General features: G+C 43.6%; 1 protein-coding gene across 1 annotated transcript in view; it reads right to left on the minus strand.

Annotated features, from left to right (window-relative positions):
* HPD (4-hydroxyphenylpyruvate dioxygenase) overlaps positions 1–23,463 on the minus strand; it is a 164,452-nt gene that overhangs the window by 40,321 nt on the left and 100,668 nt on the right. The window contains exon 10 of the mRNA XM_069619590.1: positions 1,030–1,192. Within this exon, the coding sequence (XP_069475691.1) occupies positions 1,030–1,192 (163 nt within the window). The remainder of the gene's footprint in view (positions 1–1,029; positions 1,193–23,463) is intronic.

Below are 23,463 nucleotides of genomic sequence, written 5' to 3' on the forward strand. Positions count from 1 at the left end.
CAACCCCAAAAGATGCTGCAAAAACTGCAGTAAAACCACTAGTTGCCAAATATGGTGAAACAGCTGCAGGGAGTCGGGCAGATACCAGCCGCATCATCGGTAAACGTCATGACGAAATCCTAGCTTTCAGCCCGTTCCTGAATTTGAGGTAGTCCTAGTGATGGGGATGAGGTCCAAAGGCGTTACTGGTCAAGCACTGTGTACCGGGTCTTAAGATCATAATAAGGCCTCATAAATGAGGCAACTCTAACTCATGGCATGTAAACATGGCCTAGGGTGATTGGGAGTGCCTCCAACATTTGAACGGAATGGTAGGCCAAGCAGAAGAACCATGGTTGCCCTCATCATGTGAACCAAACCTTGTGACTGTGGTTTACACTTAGTTAGGACATGCCAGGGGGGGCAATTCACACCAGTATGATCAGTGGCCCTGAGCAATGCCCATTAGAAGTTCACACCAAGGAGTTTGATAGAAGCTGAGCCTAGCTCCATGGAGCAGTGAAGCACTTTACAAAGTGAGTTAGTGTAGTTGAAGAATGTCAGATGTGAAGTGCTGCACTTACGGCAGTATGGCATGCTGGGTCAGGTTGAGACCAGTTTAGGGAAAGAAGGAGCTTACGGAAAAGGGAGGGTCCACATGTAACTAGGGCAATACCTGGCAACACATCGTACATTTTGACAAAACACTTATTTCCACTTTCAGGTACATGGAGAAAAAGTATTTTTACTAGAATATCGTGATTTTGGTCATGTGCCGAAGCAAGGAATGGAACCCAGATTTTCAGATTCCAACTCCAGCAACTAAGCCACTAAAGTAAATAATTTCCTGTAGTCTGAGACTTGGACACAGCAGCAAAAGCACAAACCCAACGGTATGGTAATGCAGCGACATTGAGGAGATCATAGTTCAGCCAAGCCGTTGGCACCGTGGACAGAGACGTGGGCATGGCTGAACATAGGCACCATGCGTAAGGTGGTGCCAGATCTTCAAAGTTGCCCACCACAATAGAATGTGCCAGCGCAGGGTACCTGAATCTGGGATTTCTTCTTGCCGATGGCCGGTTCGTTGATGGGCATTTTGATTGACTCCTCAAAGTTGGCCACCACAATAGAACGGAGAGCGCTGAACTCTGTGTGCAGCTGTTTGTCATCCACAGACCAGAAGCGGTGAAACAAGAGGCTCTTCTGGTACCTGATGAAACAGAACAAATTAGGGTTAGAGTATTTCCAGGGCTGCTGAGAAACTATGAAAACATGTTGAAAGATATATGTAGAATAATACAAATCTCGAATTAAAAATGTTGTTTGTAAAAAGAAGAATATGCATATGTAAGATTAGAATTACAAAATTGAAAGTAAATATCAGAATTAAAATTAATTTAGAACAATGTGAACAAACACCTATAAGAGGGACCCCACTGGTTTTCCTCATCACTTGTGGCACAGTCAGAAGAAGGAGATTGGGGTCCCCCCGCTCAACCAGTGTCCCCTCATCAATCACTAGCAGCATTTATAGCCAAATGTGGCACGAGTATAATGTATAATTGGTTATTTATTTATTTGTTAATATGCTTATAGCTTGGGATAGCTTGGCATATTAAAGAAAAAGACAGAAAAAACAATTCAATTAAACATATTTGATACAATAAAACGTTCACAGAAAAGATATGTAACATTACAAAACATTGAACATTAAAATATTCCATCAGATAATTTGGTTAGGATTTCGATACATACAGTAAAAAACATTAGATTGATATCATTTCCCTCCAGCAATCGGTTCCATCTTACTTTAACATCATCCCATTCCATCTTGTTATAGGCTTTCATGTGCTGATTACCAAGAGAGGTCAAGCAGATTCCAGCATTTCCTCACCACATAATCTACATAGGCGCTCCTTGTGGGGGGTGCCATATCTCGCGCCTATAATTGCCAATGCTCCCGAGACATTGAACTTAAACAGGAGATATTCTCTGGCAGTAATACTATTAGGAAATGCACAAATATATCTCGGGACTTCATGGCGTGATTGCAGGGCTTTAATAAAAACACTGCGGTTAGTATTGATGGATAACTGAACAAAGTCACATTTTGCCTAGTGGGAGCAAATGATCGTTTTTATTTTATTTTTCCAGGTCACGGCAGAAAGCCCGTAACCTACTTAAGAAACAAAAGCTTGACCCCGCCAAACCTACTAATTACAGGCCTATCACAACGGTGCCATTCCTCCTAAAGATATTAGACAGCGTGGCTTACTTACAAATTCAGAAATTCCTTGAGCAGATCCAACTTCTTGGCATTCGGCAATCAGGATTCAGGCCACAACATGACATGGAAACTGCTCTTATCGACCTTAAAGCCCAGGCCGACGAGCTGAGGGACAAAGGAAAATCTGCCCTACTACTTCTTCTAGATCTCTCAGCAGCGTTTGACCTGGTTGACCACAAAGTCCTCTGCCACCATCTAGATTCAGCAGCCCATTTCTCTCAACAAACCATAGCCTGGATCCAATCATTCTTAAGCAGTAGAACAATGAGAGTCTTCTCTGGTACAGCAGCAGCAGACCCTATTCCCATCACCTGTGGAGTTCCTCAGGGGTCCTGCATCTCCCCCACTATGTATAATATTTTTACCAAGCCCCTTTTTGATGATCTGGACTGTCTCGGTGTCACCTACACTAACTATGCAGATGACACCCAGATTCTCATACCACTTACAGGGGATTATGATAAGGATTTGGCCTTGGTAAATAGAATATACCTCATCATCCAGGCATGGAGCGCACTCCATGGTCTATGCCTGAAAGATGACAAAACAGAACTCATCATTCTGGGGACCACAACTAATATCAATAAACTCGGCCACATATACACGTCCTTTGACATAGACGGCAATATGATTAAGGTCACCAAGGAGGTAAAAACCTTAGGTTTTTACCTGGACTCTAGCCTTACACTGGCTAAACAGGTGAATGCAATGGCATCCTCCACAGCTTTCACATGTAAGCTGATTTGATTGGCCAGACCCTTCCTCTCAACAAGTAGCTGTACCACATTGGCTAGAGCACTGGTATTGTCCAAATTGGACTACTGTAATGCCCTATATATTGGATCCAATAAATACATCACCAAGAAAATTCAAAGCTTGCAAAACAACGCCTTGAGAGCAGCTTTAGGAATAGCCAAAAAGAACATATCTCAATGATAAGGAGGCAATCTAGCTGACTTTCCACTATCGACAAAATGAAGCTGAAAACTGTCTCACTAATCTTCAAGTGCCTAAACAACACGGCACCCCATTATCTAATAGACAGAATCAACAAAAGACCTACTCTCCGACCTACCAGAGCTGCTTACACAAACTGCCTGACAATCCCCACTTTCAAAATGATGAAAGTTGGCAGCAACAGTTTCCCAGTCAAAGCAGCCCAACTATGGAACTCCCTTCCCCCCTCTCTAAGGGCGGACCAAACTTACTCAAACTTTAGACGCAGCATTATCAACTGGTTCAAAGAAAATGATCATTAACATTAGCATGACCCCCTCGGATCTTCACTGACTTTTGTGTATATGTAGTTTACTGCTGCCTTATATATGCAGCTTTCCCTCCCCATGGATGTACTGATTATAGCCACCCTACTACTGTACTACACGGTCACCCTTGACCTTGTACTTGGTAACTTATATGTTGTAACACATGCACTGTTTATCTCCTCTGCCCCTCAATACCCTTTAACTGTACTTTACACTGTATTTTTTATTGCATTTTGTAACTATGTAAGCTGAAAATATCGTTATCCCTGTGCCCTGATACCTTCAGGTCTGGTGCGCATTATAAATAAATAAACAAACAAACAAACAAACTCTGAAGCCCATTTTCCTGGGTCCACCTACGATGTTTAGCTCTCAAGTGACCAAATCGTCCAAATGTTTTACAAGCACTAAAGGTTTTGTAAGCTTGCATTACTTCTACCACAATGGTATCATTGTCCAGCTGTGTCCGCGTCTCATAGCTGGTGGTAAGCTTATATTCCTTTCTAGCTGTTATGCTCAATGTTAAATTCTAGGGATAGATATCCAAAGGGAAGAGTTTTGGGCATTCTAAACAGTGTTTGCAGGATTTTGGCCTCTAGTTTCGATAGTTCTCTACTAGATTTTGCTCCCCATACTTCGATCCCATAGAGCATGCATAGAGCGATCTTGGCTGTATATAGCAATAATATTGTCTTAATGGAGCAACCTCCTTGGCTACCAATGAAATGACTAACAGCAAGATACATCTTCATGCATTTAGTTTTCATTTCTTCCCTTTGTACCTCCCATTTCAAATTGTTATCAAAGTATACTCACTCCCATGTATTTGTAGCATTTGACTTCTTCCACTGTTTTCTGGTTCAGGCGCCAAGTTATTCGGTTAGATTTAAGAGACTTTACTTTACCCAAGAAGGTGACGATTTTGGTTTTGGCAATATTTATCCACAAACCATCGACATTAGCAAACGCATCCAGAATATCAAGTTTTGCTTGTCGACCTGATGGGGTGAAGTCGAGCAATAGCAGGTCGTCAGCGTATCCAAGCCAGTCTATCTGAAGGGAGCCTATTTTTAGCGGGCAGACTCTTGCAGAGTTGAAACTTCCTGCAAGATCAGCTAAATATACATTAAACAAACTAGCTGCCAAGATACACCCTTTTTTGACTCCATGTACCTTTGGGAAGAGACCGCTTACTCGCCCTTAACCATCCATTCCTACACGCACGTCAGTGTAAAGCAGCTTAATCAAAGACAGTAGTCCTGTGGGAATATTCCATGCCATGAGTTTGTCCCATAGCCTATTTCTTAGTATCGTATCGTATTGAACGCAGTGCTGAAGTCTATGAATGCCCCGTATGCAGGGAGCTGGTGACAATCCCATGCATATTCTATAGCACTGACTAATGACAACATGTTGTGCATCGTGCTCGATTTTGCTCTAAAAACTATTTGGTAGGGCGAAAGAATCTTGTTATCATGTATCCACAAATTCAATTCTTTAAGCAATACTTTTGCGAAGATTTTCTGCAGGAATGTCTAGCATGGCTAGCATGCGATAGTTCAATGGATCATTCCAGCACCCCTTTTTGTGGATCGGCAGTATTATGCTTTCTTCCCAGCTGGTAGGAACCTTGCCATGTTGACCAATGTGGGGAAAAGAGTGTGTAGTACATCGGCCCAGTGCCCAGGGGATAACCGCAAAAGTCTGTTACATGTGCCGTCAGGGCCAGCTGCTCTGGATGTAGGAAGATGTAGTATTCGCTTTGAAATTTCAGAGACAGTAAATTTGCATATCCACACTACACTGTCCTTATCATGTGTTTCATCCGCCGGTATAGTACTACCCAGAGGATTTTGAATATGGTTCTGCCAGCTGGCTTCGCAAACACTATTAATCGGTAGGCTTCACTTGGCAGAGCCTTTCATTGCAGACCAAATGCCTCTATCATCATTATATCTAGCATGATTGGCTAGGCGCAGCCACAATTCGTTTTTGTTATTCGCTTTGTTTTTTCTTATACAGCAGCGATATGACCGTTTAAGAGTTTTAATATGTATGGATAGCTCTTCAGCTCCATCATATTCGCTATTTTCATTTAAAGCGGCTTCTATATCTAGTCTAAGTTTCTTTTTCTGGCCTGTATTTGACAGTCATACTTTGTGCCATTGCGGATGTCTCGGTTCCAGCGTTCACTATTGCTCTTGTAGGATCTTCTTTTAGCTACAGCCTCTTTGATAGTCGTAGCGGCCTTTGAGAAATCGAGTAGGATATCCTGAGCAGGGCAAGCATCCAGAGTGTGCCATTTCTCCAGGACCCGACGGAGAACGGGCTCAGCAATAGCTTTAGCCTTTTCCAACTTAGTAGGGTTCCATATAATCCGGTTGGCACCAGAGGTGATATAGATGTCACTATTTAGATCATATTAGTTAGTCATAGTTTTGGTCTTAATAAGAGTAAGTGGTCACTCTCATCTCTATTCACCACAGCCATATAAATTATCATTTCAAGCGCTTTTGTATTGGTAAATATATAATCTTTAGTGGAGCAGAAATTGCCTCTTATGCGGGTGAAGGCTTTAATTGCATCCCCTGGACAATGTCCATTAAGCATTGTCATATTGTGCACACTTAATAAAGAGGCCCACCCTTGCTCTTGGGTGTTTGACTCAGAGTGCATATGGGGCTTCGATTTGTCGTTCTCAGTTTGCCATTCACTAGAAAGCCCAATTCTCGCGTTAAAGTCACCAAATATCACTGTCGGCATGTATTGCAATAACACTCCAAAAATGTTTTCACAGCCTTAATGTTGGCCACTAGATTCGGTGGGTCGTATATATTTATAAACATGAGTGTATTAGTTAAAATGGTATTGCAGTCTATCATAACAGCCTCTACCATTGAGTATCAGCTAGAGTCCATGATTGACGTGCGGAAACCAAGAGCCCACCCTTTGGCCTACCAATGGTTGGTTATTTATAATGCGCTTAATACCAAGGAGGTATCTAAGCGCGGACCCAGGATTCGAACCTGTGTTGCTCTGCGTCATCTTGCTTCCAAGACAAGCGCATTGCCACTGAGCTATACTGCCCGTGCTTTTGTGCGTATGACAGGACTGAAAGCACAGGGATGATGGTGAGTGTGTGTGATGTGAGATCAATAGTTTAGCTTGCATTGTAACTGGCAGTGAGAGATGGAACAGCCACACAAGGGGTCCGGTGTGTGAACTCAGAGATCAGCAGAGGTCCTATAACATAGCCCAAAAAAGTTAGGGGCGTCAGCAGCACTTTCAGGCTCCAGGGTGGCGGTAAGATTCTGGGTAAGCCAAAGGAGCTGTGTATATGTGTTCTCGGTCCCTGGCAGTGTCCGGAGGCTCAGAGGAAGCCATAGGAAAAATCCAGAAGCTGAAGGGATCTTCGGTACTGGTAGGATTGGGAGAAGACAGGAGACTAGGGTCCAACAGGATCAACTTCCTTAGATGGAGGAAACGAGGTGGAACGGGATCTGTTGACAGGAAGGCACACAGAGCCTTAGTCCTGGGGCGGCGGTCGTGGAAAAAGCACATGGTAGAGGGCCTTCGATTTCTTTTTTCTACATCTGCCCTATTCTGTCACGATATCCTACATTGTGTAGGCCCTGGCAAGGAAACTTTAACTCAGTATTTGCCTGCAGGGTTTGCTCTGCACCGTGCAAGAAATCCAGTTGCCTTTCCATAGTATCAGCATTCTGATGTCCAGGAAAGGGCCAAATCCCAACGGACTGTACCAACATCACTTGCTTCTGCCTCAAAAGCAGGTTCCCTCAGTAAGGATCAATACCAATGAAGATCACCATGTTTCATGGGCGCCATTACAGATCACTGCTGCGCTTTCATTGGTGTATGGTGCAGAGCCATTCGGATTCTCTGCAGGAAGCAGGAACAGGAGCGGGAAGCCGAGGTCTGGCCATATTCCTTCGCCTGACACTGCTTCATGCAGAGAATCTAAAGCAGTCGATGCAGCAGGGAATTTCTGCCGGATTCTTCAGTTTACTCAAAATGAGAGTGGGTGGAGACAGGAAATGGAGGTCCACCAATCCTTTAGACGGGTATATGAAATCTGGAAAGGTTGGATAAGGAACAGCCTGCAACAAAAGAGTTGATTTTTAAAAAGCCAACCCAATGAAATGGAGGAAAAAGAATGTGTGGAGACCAGGCCCAAATGAGCTAAAATGAGTATAAGAAGAGGAGCCTTGGCTTGTGCCTCTGGAAGTACAAAAATGGAGCACGGTTACATGACGATTCCCCGTTTTGTTTACCAGGAGCCAGGGCCAGCTGATGATGGTCCCTTGGAGTGACCATGACATTAGTTCACATTGCTGGCTAAAGATTCCCAACCAGATATAATTGAAGTCTCTTTGGCTAGTGCACAGACCATTCCTGGCTTTTCTGAATTTAAGATCCTTTACATGTTGTTCCCTAGTCATTTCCAATTTAGGCAAGGCCCATTTGCGCAGAGAAGCCTTTTCTCTTCAGGCCACCAGAATTTGGAATTCCACTTCGATGAGAAGTCCTGCTAGACTTCCAAATGGACCAGTGAAGTGGGTGACCAACCTCCCGTGCTATCCCAGATCTCAAACCTAGGATTTATTGTCGAAAACAACCTCTCTCTTATTCTACAAATCTCGGTGCTTTTCTGGATTTGATAAACCTATAAATCCATTCTTCCACACCTAGAGCATAAACAGAAATCTACAATGGAAGTTACTCTCGTCATGTTAAACATTAACTACGCCGATAGGCTCTATCTAGGATAACAGACTATCTTTTACTCCGGATTCAGCAACTTCAGAATGGAGCAGCACGGTCAATTGCGGGGGCTTAAAGGACTGATCTTATTATGCCTGTTCTTTGCACCTTGCACTAGACTCCCAGCACACCAAGAATACAATTTAAAATGGCTTGTACTGATTTGCCATGCCTTTAGTGGGCCTAAGCTAGATTTCATATCCGATCAGCTGCGCACCTATAACCCCACTAGAGTACTGCGCTTGTCCCAAATATTACAAATGGCTGAACAAAGATGTATTAAATCGAGCACAGGAGGAAGCTCAAAAGTTCTCTTTTCTTATAGCCTTTCGGTCAATAATTCCCCATGCCCATCCAGTTCATCACTATAGAGCGGTACGCTCTGAGGCCACTTAGTGGCAAGAGTGGGCACTACCATATCATTTCTGAGGTGTGAATCTAGTTTTTTGCATTTTTGCAAGCCACTGAAGAGAGGGGTCTTTAAACAATAAGTGCCTCGGTTCATCTTGACTTCATGCCTAGTCCAGTAACATCCCTGTAACCCAGGGGAGGTTTGTGAGCTGTAGAAATATTTGAAGTATATCATGAAATAATATAGCACAAAACAAACTACCATAACACAACATAGCAAAATACACCATAACATGCCATAGCATCCAGTAAAAACAATCAACACGTGAAAGCACATTTCCTGACAACATTTTTGGTTTAAATATATTATGAAACACACCTCCCATCAGCAAACCATGCCTCGCAAACAAAGAATGGAGTGAAAACATCACTGGCGGATGTGGATGGTTGTACCACGAGGGCGGAGCGTGCAGTGCAAGCCGGTGGGTACAAGGAAATGACCTGAGGAGGGGGGAGAACGAGGCATACAGAGGTCTACCTCATCCAGGAAACCTGGAATGACAAAGAAACTTGCCATGACTGTCCATAGGAGTACACGAGTTACACAAGGGGAGGACACACTCTGGTAGGAACTTGCTATGGTACAAGGAAGGAAAAGCAAAATGTCTCCCCCCAAAACCCTCAAAAGAAAAGGGACTCCTACACATTTAGATCAAAATATCTGACGATGTATTGAAAATGAATTCACATATTTATCTCTGTGCAATGCCCACGCTCTCTGCAGTCTACTTCGGCTCAGATCACATTATTAGGATTCATTCCGAAATGGTAATGTTTCCAAGTCAGGGGAAAGCATCTTGTATGGGATAAGTTCAGACCAGGGGCCTCATTACGACCCAGGCGGAGGACCATGGTGCTATTAGCACCATGGTCCATGCCTGTGTCCGCCATGGCGGAATGGGGAATTACCACCCCATTCCAAGGTTGGCGGGCCGGTAATTCCCCATGGCCCTTCCCCATTCCCATTTTTGCCCCATAGGGCAAAATGGGAATGGGGAAGGCGCTAAGTACGGTGCCGCAAATTGCGGCACCGTACTTAGCACCAAGGTCCCTTTGCGGGTCCCTACTTTAACGGCTGGTAAAACCAGCCGTTAAGGTCGGGTCCCGCAAAGGGACCTTGTAATTAGGCGCTAATAGGTTAACGGCGCCACAGCCTTTTACGGCGCCGTTAATCCATTAGCACCTGGGTCGTAATGAGGCCCCAGGACTTTATCTCAATCAAAGGGGACAGACATATGCTCAGGGCATACACCCAGAGCAGCATAGCCCATTTACATGCAGAAATCGCTATGAAAACAACACTAACTCAAATGGCAAGAAGACATTAAACCTGTGAAAGGAACGTAGGTCCGCAAATCTTGCTTGGGAGGACAGAAGGTGATACCTTACCTTCTGACAACCTACCTCCAATTCAACTCAAGGTATCAGCGCACTTGATAATTATCACGCGCCTAGCCACCACGAAAAGCGCTGGCTTAATTGCCAAATAGGAATCAAGCAGCACTCTCAGACCATTGCCAACTGGTTGTATGCATACAGTCCTGAACAATGAAACGAGAACAGCCCCTGTAAAGAAACCTCACATCCCCTCCCCCGCATTTTGCTGGAAGAAGAGAAGAGAAATGTATTTCTGCTGTCCATTCCAACGACCTAGGACATATGACCAGCTCCTTCCTTAATAAAACCTACAACCAGACTCCAGCCCACGAAAACGATGTGGTTAGAGATTAAAGTAAAATGCATAACAGGGCACTTAAGTTACAGCCCCCGCCCCCAAAATATGTGAAACACAATGACCAACTGGATACGTGATTTGAGAAGGACTGTAAAACAATGAAACCCATCTAACCTAGAACACTAGGACCTGGTGAACACTGACCTTTCCTCTTATCTCTGCACAATCCGGAAATTTAAATCAGCAATAAAGAAGTAGAAAATGGTTTACATGACAGGCAAACTGGCTCAAGTAGATGCTGCGGTCAATAGCAAAGGGTTCTGGGAACTGAGGGAGAAGCTTAAAGTAAACAAGAAACGTGATTTAGCTGTCAACAATGGTCAAATATGGACAGACTACTTTAGAAACCTACCATTACTGAGCACGAACATGGTTCAAATAACCCGTTCCCTGGAATGTATTCCACTCAGGAGTGTCTAAAGCCACGTTTCAGCTCACTGCACCCTTCACAGAGGAGAAATATCCATTTGTATAGCAGTCTGGTCCCACCCACAAGGTCAGTTCAGCATCGAAATGCTAGGCAATTCTCCTCTGAACAAGAGTACCATCAGCAACCCCAGACACGTGTTTCAGCCTTGCTGGGACTCCTCAGGGAGGTGACGCTGAGCCTCTCTAAGGCACAGTGAGCAAGGGGTAAACATCTGGATTACCCTTAATAAGCTAGGGTAAAACCCCAAGTTTTACAAAATTAACAAACGTTTGGGAGCCCCTCTACTGGGAACGAACACGGTTCAAATAACCTGTACCATGGAATGCGTTCGGATCAGGAAGATCTGCAGCCCCTTTTTAGATCACGGCGCTCTTTTCTCTGCACATCGACCTAGCATGAGAGGTGGAAAGGGTAGTGCGGTTGCAGCAACACAAGGTGTGAGTGATGCAGTGTGTCAAAGAAAAGTAGCAGGTAGGTAGGCTGGATGTAGCAAGGGGTATGCTATGGGTAGGTGGGTATTTTCCATAAGAATCGATTGACGATAGCAGACGGCACGTGAGTGAATGCATGGGCCAGAGAAAGGAGCGGAAGCGTAAAAGGGGAGGGACGAAGAGATGCGGGAGCAGTCGGGTAACTACATGAGAGCAGGGCAGCAAGTAGAGTGGGGCAGCAAGTAGAGTGGGGCAGTGAAAAGCAGTATGAGGATTTCCATCATAAAAGTAGCAACGGAGGGCGCGGAGGAAGGACTGCCATGACCACAAACAGGGGCGATGGCATGTAAAGGCGGGGACAAAGAAATGGTAGCTTAGGTGGAAACAATGGAGGGCATGGGGAGGGCTTGCTTCCCCGGAGATGACAAGCGGACAGTGTTTGGGGTCAACAATGTTTAACCTGAAAGGTCACATGCGTCACAGCTCTGGAATCATTTTAACCACATCAAAGATGGTGATCTGCATTAAACAGTACATCCTTGTAAGCAGAGTCAACTTTATCGAGGGTAAAAGTGGCACGTGGCACCTGCTCTCATCTTGGGAGGGGATATTGCATGGCTGAGTGATGCAAAGAAGTCAGTGCACAATGCTTTACAGATGATAAACAATACATGTCATGATATTGACTACTGTGCTGCTGCAGTCTGGGCCTCCTGCCTGGCTGTTGTTGACAAGTACGTTCTGATGAGATCCATTAGTTTGTAATGCATGCTGTGTTCACTATAGCAGAAATCATGTAGCATTTTCACTTTCTGGATGGAATATATTGATCATGATCAATAGCCAAAGTTGAAATGCATATTGATACCTTTGAGTGCAGTATAAGTGCACAAAGCAATCGTTACAGGTATCTTTCTTCATATGCCAGATCACAGGTCAACAATGTACTTGCACTGGCTAGCCATAGTTATAAAAACTAACATAGCATCTGTACGGTGCAGGTCTAGAGCTCGGTACCTCCAAACGAGGTTTGTAAAAACAGGGCAGCTACTCCCAATTAAGAGCTTAAAATGTTAGGGCCTCATTACACGGTAGGCGGTAACGATGGCGCTATTAGTGCCATGGTTGCCGCCGGTATTTTACTGTGTCCGCCTTGGTGGATGGCGGATTTACCGCCCTACTCCAAGGTGAGTGGGGGCGGTAATTCCCCATTCACCAAGGCACTTCCCCCTTCCTATTTTTGCCCCCATAGGGCATAATGGGAATGGGGAAGGAGCTAATTATGGTACCGCAAATTGTGGTACCGTAATTAGCACTGAGGTCCCTTTGCGGCACCCTACTTTAACTGCTGGTAAAACCAGCCGTTAAGGTCGGGTCCTGCAAAGGGAACTCGTAGTAAGGCGTAAGGGTTTACCGGTACCGGTGCCCTTACCGGTACCGGTAAACCCTTACCGCCTAACGTGTAATGAAGACCTTAGTTGGGTGACGTGATTAGGTAGCCAATGTCGATTTGGCTGAACCAAACCGTTAGGGTTCATATGCCGGCTTTTCCAGCAGACAATCAGTGATCCTGGCCAAGTCATATCATCTTCCGGAATAGCACTATGCTGTTTTCTATGAAAAGGTTTGCCTTTTTAGATTCTGGTGGCATTGTTTAGCCCAATGGGTTCTAACCAGGAGGGAGCTACCAAATGCCAGGCATCTAGGGCAAGCTTATTTGACATAAGAATTGGTTTGTTTTTTTCTACAATGTCAAATGTTATTCACATCATGAATTAGAATCCGCAAGTCAGTGTTTTAAAGCTTTGAAATACAGTAGTACAATCCATCTACTAGTATTCCTGTGCTTATGCACGCCCCTTGGTGATGGCGAAAATGAAGCAAGAATAATACCCCCTTTCCATAAGATGTTCTTTTTTGAAAAAATATTGTCATTTTGTGTCCATGAAAGTCAACCCTTCACAAATAATTGCACCTGACTGCACAAGAACTGGGAAACATTGTGGTCTGTGGTCAAGTGCGGAAATTGCAGACTGGGCTCAAATTCCATTTTGTAATCAAAGGGTGTGATCCTTGGTAGCCCTTTTTATTTCATAGGGGGTCATTATGGCCCTGGCGGTAGGGGGTTAATGGGGCTGGTAGAGCTGTAGGCCCCGTTAACCCCCTACTGCCTCATTACGAAGTCTCCTCGTGGAACTCACTAAGGGCTCCTGGTTTTACCAGGCGTCCTTAGCGGGTCCCGCGAGCAGGCCAGGATGCAAACAACGGACTCGTCATTAACGGACCCATTGTTTGCATCCTCCCCATTCCCATTGAGCCCTATAAGGGCTCGAATGGGAATGGGGATGTACAGGGTTTGGATTCCTGGAATGGGGAAATACAGGGTCCTCCAAGGTCGGAATGGCCCGGTATTTCCCCATTCCAGGATCCCGGACCCGGTACCCAGTATGGAGGTAGCCATGCCGCAAATCCCATACCTCCAGGTTCGTAATGACCCCCATAGTGTCAAAACCTGTCAAAATTGCCAGTCCCAAAATATGTCTAAATTGTCAGCCCCTAAGAATGTTTTTGGTTTCAGGGTACTCTCTTCCTAAACACCTGACTCATGGCGTAACTGGCTGTGGTGTTGCTTCATGTGGAATAGCAGGGCCCATTGAGATATTGCACACCACAAAGTCATTTGTTCCTTTGCTCACTCATGGCAATACCACTTGAAAACCATGGCCCTAAACTCAGTCTACATCTGGGTGCATGCACCTTCCTGATACCTTCAAATCTGTATTCACTATCTATGCCAGGATTCTGCAACCTGCCTGCTCTCCAGATGTTTTGGACTACAACTCCTATGATCCCCCATCATTGACTATGCACGATAGGGCTGATGGGATTTGTACTCCAAAACAGCTGGAGAGCCAAAGGTTGCAGATCTCCGACCTATGTTATGGTATATGTACCTTTCTCGTTGCTGCAATATGTCACCTGTATCCATGTATGAACAGCTGTACATTCTGACAGGCTGCTAATCTGAGTCCTCTATCTATGCTGGCCTAACCACAGCCTTTATTCCTCGTGGCTGCTATGGCTGTAAAGTGTCCTGTAGCTTTGCTAGAAAACAAATAGCCTCGTCATGGACAGCAAATGTTGCCCTTGAAATGCAACTTGTTTATTATTCTGATTCCAGTGAGGATGAAGGGGTTGGGAGAGCTTGAAGAGTTCACCCATGCCTATTTTGACTGCTGCCGGGGCAGGATATCAAATGTATTTGTTATTCATATAGCACTTTCACCAAAGTGCTTTACATCAAACATATTGACATGAAATTATCACCCAACTGAAGTTGGTACTCATCTGTCGACCTAGGAAGAATGAAAGGCTAAGTTGGCGTTGCTGGGATTCGTACCTTCCACCTGCAGATCACACACAGATTGCAGCAGCGAGTGCTTACCTCGCTGAGATATCACACTGGCTTTGGCTTGTGATCACGACAAATGTCAGGTGACAAGATATTCTGGATCCCTTGATTTCTAAGTTTGGGGAGTCCAAATGTGTCTCTGCCGTGAGGCCCACAATCCCATAAGATGGCCCCCTTGAAAGTCGCTGTTTTGAGCATTAATCATCGCAGAAAGATTCCCGTTTTTGGCTCGCAGTCATATTATGATGTTATGATTATATTGTGCTTGGAGTCTTCAAAGCCAAAAGGCAGGTGCTCCTTCTCGAAAGTGAGCAATGCCCAGTGGGTCTGCTTGGGTCTGGGTTTAGAGCTGGAATCCCTCGAGAAGGGGCTGGAGATCAGTATGGTCTGAGATGTAGAACGCTCCTTTGCTCCTTCCCAATCCCTAGACATCTGGAAGCGCTCCATTACATGATAATCAACGCGCAGCGGAGCAGCCTATCTTACACCATGGATTTTGGTAGCATCACTGGTACCAAAGGCCTTTAAAGCAAAACAAATGATGTTGTATTGAACGTTATATGAGATGGAAGCTGCAGGGCTATCACATTTGATCTTTAAGAAGACTGCAAGAGAAGGAAACTTAATTTCTGCTTTTGAGTGCGTCCCATGGAGGTTCTCCAAGCTGTACTGCCCCCCAGAAATCCTACCAGCTGTAAATGCTAGCACCCACTTAGAGCAAAACTCGAGACAACTGGAGACACTTCATGCAAGGCCTTTTTGTGTGCAGTGTCAGTAACACAGACAGAAATGTCTGTTGCCAATTGCTGAGGCCTTGAAATTGAGGCGTTACTGAGAGACCTACTTTAGAAACAGGTGTCTTCTGTGACAATAATAATAATGCTATTTATACAGTGCTTTGAATAAATTACTGTACAGAGAACATTTTTATATACAATTATTACTATCCAACCTAAATTGATACTCATTTAACAACCTCAAAAGCATGAAAAACTGGGTTGGCCTTGCTGATGTTTGAACCTGCAGATCAGGCACAGGGCCTCATTACGAGTCCAGCGGTAGCGTGCCGTTAAAAACGACAGGCTGCCACCGGACTCGTGAATTTTTCCGGCTCCACAGAAACTCCTGGAAGTCAGGAGTCGGAAAAATGTTAATCCCCATTCCCATTTGAGTCCCATAGGACTCACTGGCACGGTAATTCCACTGAGATACCACCAAGCGGTACTACAGTTACCACCACTTGGTCTGGCAGCATTATCATCAGTGGTTACTAGGGCTGTACCGAATAGCATATTTAGTATTCGGCCGAATACCGAATAGTTTGTCAACTATTCGGCCGAAGCCGAATATGAAGCCGAATAGTTGCTTTATTTAATAAATCATGTTCCAAACTTCAAAAAACACACTTATTAAAAAAACAAAGCACCATTTTAAATGTATTCTATACTTTTATTTCTCTTCATTGTAATTAATGTAGCATCTTTATTTAAAGCATATAAGCCAGAAATAAAGCAGATTTAACCAAAATGAAGGGACAAAATGTACAGAGGATTGTTGCATATTCAGTGCCAGTTAAAGTAGGAGGCTTCACAAATGCAAAAGGACTGCCTTTGTGAATCAGATGCATTGCATTCTCTATCCAGTTGCAAAGTCGATCCGGTCGAGTTTGAAACTTTTTTGCAGCTCACATAGAAATGTTTAAAATGGTTCATGTCGGCTCATGCAGGACACAAGTCAAGAGGAAATCTGAAATGCGTGAATGCGTGAACTCCATCTCACAACTATTCACCCCACCCAAACAAATACTGCTCACTTTTCACTTATCTTAGCCACTCCTTCTCGCCAATACACAAACATATACAACTTATCATTCCTGATAATATATCAGATAATATTAAACTCAGGACACAAGTCGTTAAAAAAAGAATAGGGGTGACTATGACATATGCAATGGGAAGTGAAATGACAGGAACTGAGAGTAACTATGCACATTTCTTTCAGTTTTTTTTCCAACTGAAAAAAGGGCACATTGCATATAAACATTCGCCAAAAGAAAAGATTTTCCAGTATTGTTGCAAGCTACGTATAAAGGATGAGTATTTTTTATGCCTAAGAATCTGTAACAAAACATGCCCTAAAGAGCAGATTAAAATATAAGATATTTTGCAACTGTGTGATAGCAATTGGTCTGGTCTAATTCTATTCAGTTTTGCAAAATGAAGTCTATAGAACTCATTACACGGTAGGCGGTGAGCCATGGCGCTATTAGCGCCATGGCTCATGCCGGTAAAATACCGGCACCGCCTTGGCGGAAAGGGGATTTACCGCCCCATTCCAAGGTTGGAGGGGCGGTAAATCCCCTTTCCGCCATTGCCCTTCCCCATTCCCATTTCTGCCCCATAGGGCTCTATGGAAATGGGGAAGGCGCTAATTACGGCACCACAATTTTGCGGTGCCGTAATTAGCTCCGAGGTCCCTTAGCGGGTTGGATATTAACGCCTGCGAGAAGCAGGCGTTAAATCCTCCAACCCGCAAAGGGACCTCGTAGTACGGCGGTAAGGGTTAACGGTGACCGTTGCCATTAACGGTGACCGTTAACCCTTACCGCCGTCCGTGTAATGAGGCCCTATATTTGCCTTTCTGAGTTCATGTTGCATTGTATTCAAATGAGAATGTCAAAGTATTCAGCAAGAGCCGAATAGCAAGAAACTATTCGGCCGGAGCCGAATAGCTTTATTTCAGCCGTAATTCGGTATACTTACTCGAAGCCAAAGTTCGGTACACCCCTAGTGGTTACCACTTTATTACCACTTTATTACAAGTGGTTGTAGTCAGTTTTTAGTCCACATTGATTGGAGTGCATAGGACTCCATGGGGATTTTGGTAGTATTACCATTTGCAGTATTACCACTGGTGGTAAAACCACTGATTTGGCCGTTTTGGGGTGATACGGCAGAGGAATTACCTCTAGCATTCTTCTGGAGGTGGTTCCTCTGCCTTAAATCCAAACCTGTAGTTCGGCATTGTGGTAATGCAGCAGTAATACATTACCACCATTTTTTTAACGCCATGCTGAGCTCGTAATTAGGCCCAATGTCTTCTCATGCGCTGTAGTGTATTTCCTTCCAAGCTGGCACCAGTGGAAGGAACATTGAACATTTCCTCTGGTATAAAATAGGAGGTGCCCATGAACATCACAGGCTCACTCTCTGTTTTACAATTATCACAAATAAACACCTGGAGCAATTTCAAGATGCACCTGAGAAAATCTTGCTGAATATTATTTTCAACCCCGTAATCTCTAACGTGTTGCAAGACTTCCTATATTTGCATTGGGGGAAACCTTTGTCAGCGCAGTGAAAGGTGGCAGATGTAAACCAGAGAAGCTCTGTGCTTTGCCTAATTGTATCCGGGTCAAATCTTTGAGACTCAGCAATTTTGCCCCTTAACAAATGTGGGTCATATTAACTATAATGGCAGTATCATTATCTGATGTTAAGATGCAATGACCGCTAGAGCAGGGGTCTCCAACCTTTACGTTAGCAAGAGCTACTTGGAGTTAATGGCCAATAGGCGGGAGATCCTGGTGAGAGTTACTGGGGTGGTGATGCCCATGAGTAACAGAATGTCTACCAAGATTTTTTTGGATGGTTTATTTGCTCTTATTATAAATAAGGAAGGCGCGTGAGTCCATGTTGGAGTCCAGTCATACTCCAGAGAGCAGTGTGAGCAGAGCGTTGGACCTGTGATTTGCTATCTCTTGTTAAACAAAGACTGTGCCTTTAAATGGAGGCACCTCTTTTAAAAACTCCCTTCAGGCACGTAACGCTGCGCGTGAATGCGTGTTGGAGTCCAGTCGTACTCCAATCATAATCCAGGAGTACCCGGAGTCATGGACGCAGAAGATTCACAAGAGAATTCCAACCGGCCGAACACAAGAGCGAAGCTGCGACTTGCGACACCATGGGGAAAGACTCCGTCTGACACAGCACCGACCACGAAGCCAAAAGGAAAATTAAGTGCCTGGCAGCAATCAGTAAGTGACATAAACTGTAGAATGGAAGTTAACCACGAGGGTGCTGTGTGTGAAAATGCAGAAGAGAGAGTGCATGCATATAATGAGAAAGCCGTAAACCGTGAACACCTCAATACAGCGAACGGCCAGACAAAATGCCTTGATGTAACCGATGCCGAGCTGAACGAGATCATAGACCCGCCTCATGGAATGCCGGCATCGGGGTGCATCCCTTACGAGAGGGTGTACGGACGAATGTGTAAAATCCAGCAGTCCTAGCAACAACAAACACTCCCAATACCAAGCGAAATCTTATGAAATCTTATGAAAACTATTTACCATATCGAATGTGGAAGGCCCCGTGACGAACACGGGGAGAGATCACCCAACGACTGAAAGTGACAATGAAAAACACCAACAAAAAAAACACTACAATCCATCAAACTGTGAAATTGTACATGGAATTACCTACGATACCACTAAAGGAGATCCTATTGTAGTGGGAACAGAAGAAACAGTAGAAATAGAAATGGAACTTTGTGACAATAACTTCCCCTACACCGCAAACAATGGAGACGACTGGGAACTTTTAATGCTCGAAGATGAACAGAATGCACAGACTGGTCCAGGAAATGATCTAAGCAGTGACTGCAGTAGATGGGCAGAAAAACAGGCCACACACCATCGTGTGAAAAAAGGAAAAGAACAACATTTAGCTAAATGAAAAGAGCACAATGGTAACAAACACTTCAACGGTAATAAATGACTTAACAGAGACAATGAATGATTTGGCAAATGAAGAAACATTTAACGTTTACAAGGAGGAAGACGGACGGCCAGTGGCTAAGACACAAGTTAAATCTGCCTATAAGGAGCATTCTATCATGGAGGACATCCACTGCCAACTACAGAAGGCAGTGGAGCGAGATGGCCTAGTGAACAAACAGTCAAGGACTCAAATATCAACCCCGCTGGTAGGTAAAAGGAAGAAAACACGATGTGTGAGCCTCCAAGAAACATCGATAGCAGAGGAAATAAGGGAATTTGAATGGCGTCAAGGCTTTATGAACAAGATAAAAGCAAGAGACAGCTCGACATCAGATAGACACCATCAGTAAAGCATGTTGAGTAATATAGAATGGAACACCAACATGACACGTTCAAAAGAATTCCAAGGAAATGCTCACCACCAAAATGCTACAGACAGCTATCCAGAATATGAGGGAAATATAGCACAGTGAGTATGAACGATATATACAAACGAGGAACAAGAAGAACATGGAAGTCTAGTGAATAGGCTTAGAAGGGCTCAGAACACAATAGAGGAAAGAGAGAAACAATGTAATTCGATAGGTGGAGATGAAAATAGGCAAGACGAAAGAGATCCTCCTGCACAGAGATTCACAACCATACAACCCTCTTTGGTGATGAAAGAAAAACTGCGGAATAGACACCCCAGTGACATATACGACATAGAAGAATTTGTCGAAAACAGTGAAACATGCGCACAAAAGGTGCAAATAGGAATAAAATCAAAGGAGGTAGACTCTAATACACAAACTACAGGAAAAAACCATCTGTACATTTCCACTGGTATACAGATACACACTAATGTTATGGCAGCAATGACCATCTCACTAGCTCACTATACTAAGCTCTATGAGATGATAAACGACAATGTAAAGGACAACTCAACCATGCTTGCGTTGCTGCACTCCAAATGAGTATACGTGGAAGCATTCACAACAAACGTTGAGGCACGCTTAAATCACGAGGCGGAAACATCAGCCGCATGGCAGAGGAAGCTATGCGACTTAGAAAGTAGTGATCAAGTAGAAAAAACTACCACCACGCATGCACTGATGGATTTGATAAAATGGATGAGAAAATTGGTAGACAATAAAGAGAGGGAGCGCCAAAGAGAAATAGAAATAGATATTGCAAGGAGAGTAGGAATTGGAAGAACTAACACAGCTGTGCCTGATGGCTCTAACATACCAAAAAGAAAACTAAAGACAATTTCCGCACAAACAAGAACGGGAACAACAGAAGAAGGTGATTTAGATCTTAAGAGGAAAAAAGAACGAAAACAAACAGGCAGCCTAAGAGTGGATATAGATGAATGCATTGACACAACAAACTGCCATAAAAACCAAGTGACAAAATGTATAGAGCCAACAGAAAGCAAAGACAACCACGAGAACAATAAGGAGAATTCAACACATGAATTGCAAAATAGAGAAGAAAAAACCTGTCCCAACATGAACACGAAAAGAAAAAACCAACAAAAGGTAAAATTGGAGGAATCAACAGTATCTATCCAGTGTTTCTCACAAAACAAGGGCAGTTGATGGAAAGGAATGAAATAGAAGGAACTTCCGAACAACAAACAAACTCTATAAACAAGACTGTGGCAGGAGATGAAAGAGAGAAAAAAACAAAAAACATCAAAAGCGGAGCCAGAAAATAGATGGGTCAAGGGTGTTTTTACGAAACATTCAAACGCCACCGCGCACTAAACCCTTGAAACGAAACAAACAACAAAAGGCAGAGGAGCTGGGGATAAAACCTGTAGAAATAAGAAAAGTCACCATAACCTTAGACACAACAGACAATGATAGTGAAAACAACACAGACATAAAGGATAAGGAGATGAAACACGATCTGATAGATGATGCGTCCTTCTACATTGAAGGAAACGAATCTGAGTCAGACACTGAAGTAAACAAAGTGTTGGAAAAAAAGTCATTTGAAGTAGACATAACAACAGAGAACTAAATGTAACTGTAAACACAACCAGTAAAGAAGAAGAATCTGACGAGGAAAGCTCTCTGGAAGACTCACCTTTCCTCACGATGGAACAGAAACAGAAACCAAGATGGGTCCATGAAAAGGAAACAACTATGGATCAGGTAAAAAGTAAAGAATTGAATCTCAAAAATTGGAACCCCAAAAGACCAGCGAAAAAAACAAACTACACTCATTCAAGGAAGGGAGTGACTGCAACAAACCAACTAGTTCCAATAATATACCAAAAGTGAGGATTGAAAATATATTTAAAGAAAGGACTGACACAAACTTAAACCGGAAAAACATACTCTACTTACTTCATTGTGTACCATTACTAAAGGGCATGTCAACAGATGACATTGCTGTCATTGAATATATAGGTGAAAACAGAGTGGACATAGTGATTTTGCATCTCAACTCACTCAAAACAAAAGACGATGAAAGGAAGCACAAAACACATTAAATTAGGATATGAATTGAACGAGCACAGGGTAAGCCTAACTGAAAATCCAACACAAAAACGGAAAAAAAGAGTCAACAAAACAGCCAAAAGAAAATATCAAAGAATGAACAAAGTCATAAGGAGCCAAAGGGAACACAGAATATAAGGATTACGTTTGAGAACATCAGATCGAAAAATCAGCATACCAATCTAAAGGATGACAAAAAGAAACAACCGTGAAATACTGAGGACTGGTCGTGGTTGGCAAAGTCACTAAATAACCCAAAAAAAGGATTAACAGAGGAAGGACAAGGAAAGCCGAGGAAAGCCAACACAATGCCTTAATCTCATGGAACACAAGAGGTTTTAGGCATCTGTTTAACAAATTAGATAAACATCTGAAGAGCGCAACAATCATATGTTTGAGACCTGGATCCAGGAGATGCCAAAATGTGAAAACTACGAGCTGCTCATGAATCCAGCGTAAAAAGGAATTAACGGAAGACCCTATGCAGGTCTCCTGATGCTGATAAAACAAATTCCAGGAACCTCAATATTAAAAAAAGGAAATTTAGGCATATATGTGCAATGGGCAATAATTCAAATGAAAAAACAGGTTCTCCAAAAAGATTCAAAAATACAGATAATAAACATTTACTGGAATCCAGTGAGAATTAAGACCTCGAAGCTGCTGTGCAGAATTTCTAAAATAATAAAGGAAGCAATGGCAGAAGACCCTTGTCTGAATGTAGTTTTATGTGGAGATCTAAATATAAAATGTATAAACAAACAGTGTCTCCCAAGCCTTGACAAATTGAGAACAGGTGAGACAGACGTAGCAAAGTAGGTACAGATGGCCGAAATTAATAACCTATTCATTTTAAATGGACAAGTTGAGGGAGACATCCCAAGTAAACCGACATGGACGAATGGTACTCTTAATTCAACAATAGACTATGGGCCTCATTACGACCCTGGTGGAAGACCATGGTGCTATTAGCACCATGGTCCATGCCGGTAAGTTACTGATTCCGCCATGGAGAATTACCACCCCATTACAAGGTCAGCGGGCGGTAATTCCCCCTTCCTCCATGGCCCTTCCTTATTCCCATTTTTGCCCCATAGGGCTCAATGGGAATGGGGAAGGCGCTAAGTACGGTGCCGCAAATTGCGGCACCGTAATTAGCACCAAGGTCCCTTTGCGGGTCCCTACTTTAACGGCTGGTCTACACCAGCTGTTAAGGTCGGGTCCCGCAAAGGGTCCTCGTAATTAGGCGCTAATAGGTTAACGGCGCTGCAGCCTTTTACGGCGCCGTTAACCCATTAGCACCTGGGTCGTAATGAGGCCCTATGTGTGGATTTCAAAGACTTATCTGCACATGGTTGGACATTTTGAGGTACTAACACAACAAGTCAGCAATCACAACATCCTAAGGCTAACTTGGTCAGGGGAAAAAGATAAAAAGGCCTATGACAGAATA

Source organism: Ambystoma mexicanum, chromosome 10, assembly GCF_040938575.1.
Source record: "Ambystoma mexicanum isolate Mex_15411 chromosome 10, UKY_AmexF1_1, whole genome shotgun sequence".
In the NCBI taxonomy this organism is placed as follows: Eukaryota; Metazoa; Chordata; class Amphibia; order Caudata; family Ambystomatidae; genus Ambystoma; species Ambystoma mexicanum.